The following is a 1,501-nucleotide window of genomic DNA, read 5'->3' on the forward strand; positions in this document are numbered from 1 at the left end:
TTTGTAGGAAATTCCTCAATGGTTCCTGATTGTGGACGGGAAGTGTTGATGGCGGCCAAAATATTAGTGACGATTTAGTCAATTCTCCCAATCTTTGAGATTTTTAGAATCCAAGAAAATAAACAAACAACAACAACAATAAAAAATAATTCTACACAAGCCCTTTTTAGGCATTGTGTTGAGTGACAAGAGAATAGGTGTAGCAATAACAAGAATATTCTACAAATCTAAGACCATTTGCAAATACTTCAGGGAATTAAAAGGCGAAAACCTAAAATGGATTCGATTCCCACAACGCCAGTTCCTGCTTCTGACATTCCGATTCAACAAGGTAACAATCGGACAATGTCTCGTAGGCTTTCTACTCGTTTTCCTTCATCCAAAGATGCCACGTACCCGGATGACATAGTAAACGAATTCGGCCATTCGCCATTATCTGGATCGAGAAGAGGGATGGATCCAGGCACCAGGAGTAGAACATTGAATAGAAATTCAAGTCGAGCTCAGAGAGGAAGCGCGAGTGCACGATTCGACCCGTCAATGTCAATGAGAAGATCGGGCACGGACAACGAAGTTGAAAATGAGGACGAGTATGAGGACGAAAATGAGGAAGAATGTACGGAAGAAGGGGAGGAAACGTCGAAAGGAGGAGAGGAGCCGGTGAGAATGTCGTTGATGGCGTTGTTAGCAGAGTCTGAGGGATCGTCGTATATGATGGGAGAGGACGAGGACGAGGATGAGGATGATGGTGGTGGCGACGTCGGAGGAGGAGAAAATAATAGTTGTTGTGTTTGCATGGTTAGACATAAGGGTGCAGCATTTGTACCTTGTGGACACTCATTTTGCAGGTTATGTTCAAGGGAACTTTGGGTTGAAGGAGGTAATTGCCCACTTTGCAACAATTTCATATTGGAAATTCTAGACATTTTCTGATCACTCCATCAATATTTATCCAATTTTTACATATTTAGTATTACTCTGCAAATTTTGTCAATTTAGATTTATGTTGTTATTTCTTTTCTTCTCTTTTTCTTTTTCTTGTTTTTTGCACTTTCCTCTTGTTTGTCTGAAAAGTGTATCTTGTAGTACTTGAAATGTCCATTGTGATTGCATTTCCTCCTTTTGTATATTAACTCAATTTTCTTGTCTTGTATGAAAACTTATATTGAGCACCAATACACATAAAAAACAGATACCTTTTTGAGGTTAGATGATATTTTTTTTTCCCAGCCTTCTAAGTAGTATTGATATGGACAATCCTGTTATGATGAGTGCATAAACAGGGGTTGATTTCACTACATAAGACCATATATACATATGTAAAAATATTTAAACAATCTCTATTACATATGTGAACAAAGTCTCGCGTAAAAATTAATAAGAAAAAGAAAATCATGAAGGTTTGATTCAAAGCATACAATATCACACGTTAAGAGCTAGCATTTTTTGCGTTGGCTTAGCTCAACATTACTCCCTTTGGCTCCTAAATATTAGTCGTTTT

At 38.0% G+C, this 1,501-nt stretch overlaps 1 protein-coding gene across 1 annotated transcript; it reads left to right on the forward strand.

The window, feature by feature from the left end:
• The first annotated feature begins 345 nt into the window (after nt 1–345).
• On the forward strand, nt 346–933 carry LOC104116295 (uncharacterized). Its single transcript, XM_033661344.2, has one exon. It carries the CDS (start codon nt 346–348, stop codon nt 931–933), a length of 588 nt encoding a protein of 195 aa, XP_033517235.2.
• Nucleotides 934–1,501: the final 568 nt, after the last annotated feature.

This window comes from Nicotiana tomentosiformis, chromosome 2 (genome assembly GCF_000390325.3).
Source record: "Nicotiana tomentosiformis chromosome 2, ASM39032v3, whole genome shotgun sequence".
Classification (NCBI taxonomy): Eukaryota; Viridiplantae; Streptophyta; class Magnoliopsida; order Solanales; family Solanaceae; genus Nicotiana; species Nicotiana tomentosiformis.

What these genes read in the sequence shown, in the direction of transcription:
- LOC104116295 (XM_033661344.2), top strand. Translation starts at nt 346, where the DNA reads ATGTCTCGTAGGCTTTCTACTCGTTTTCCTTCATCCAAAGATGCCACG.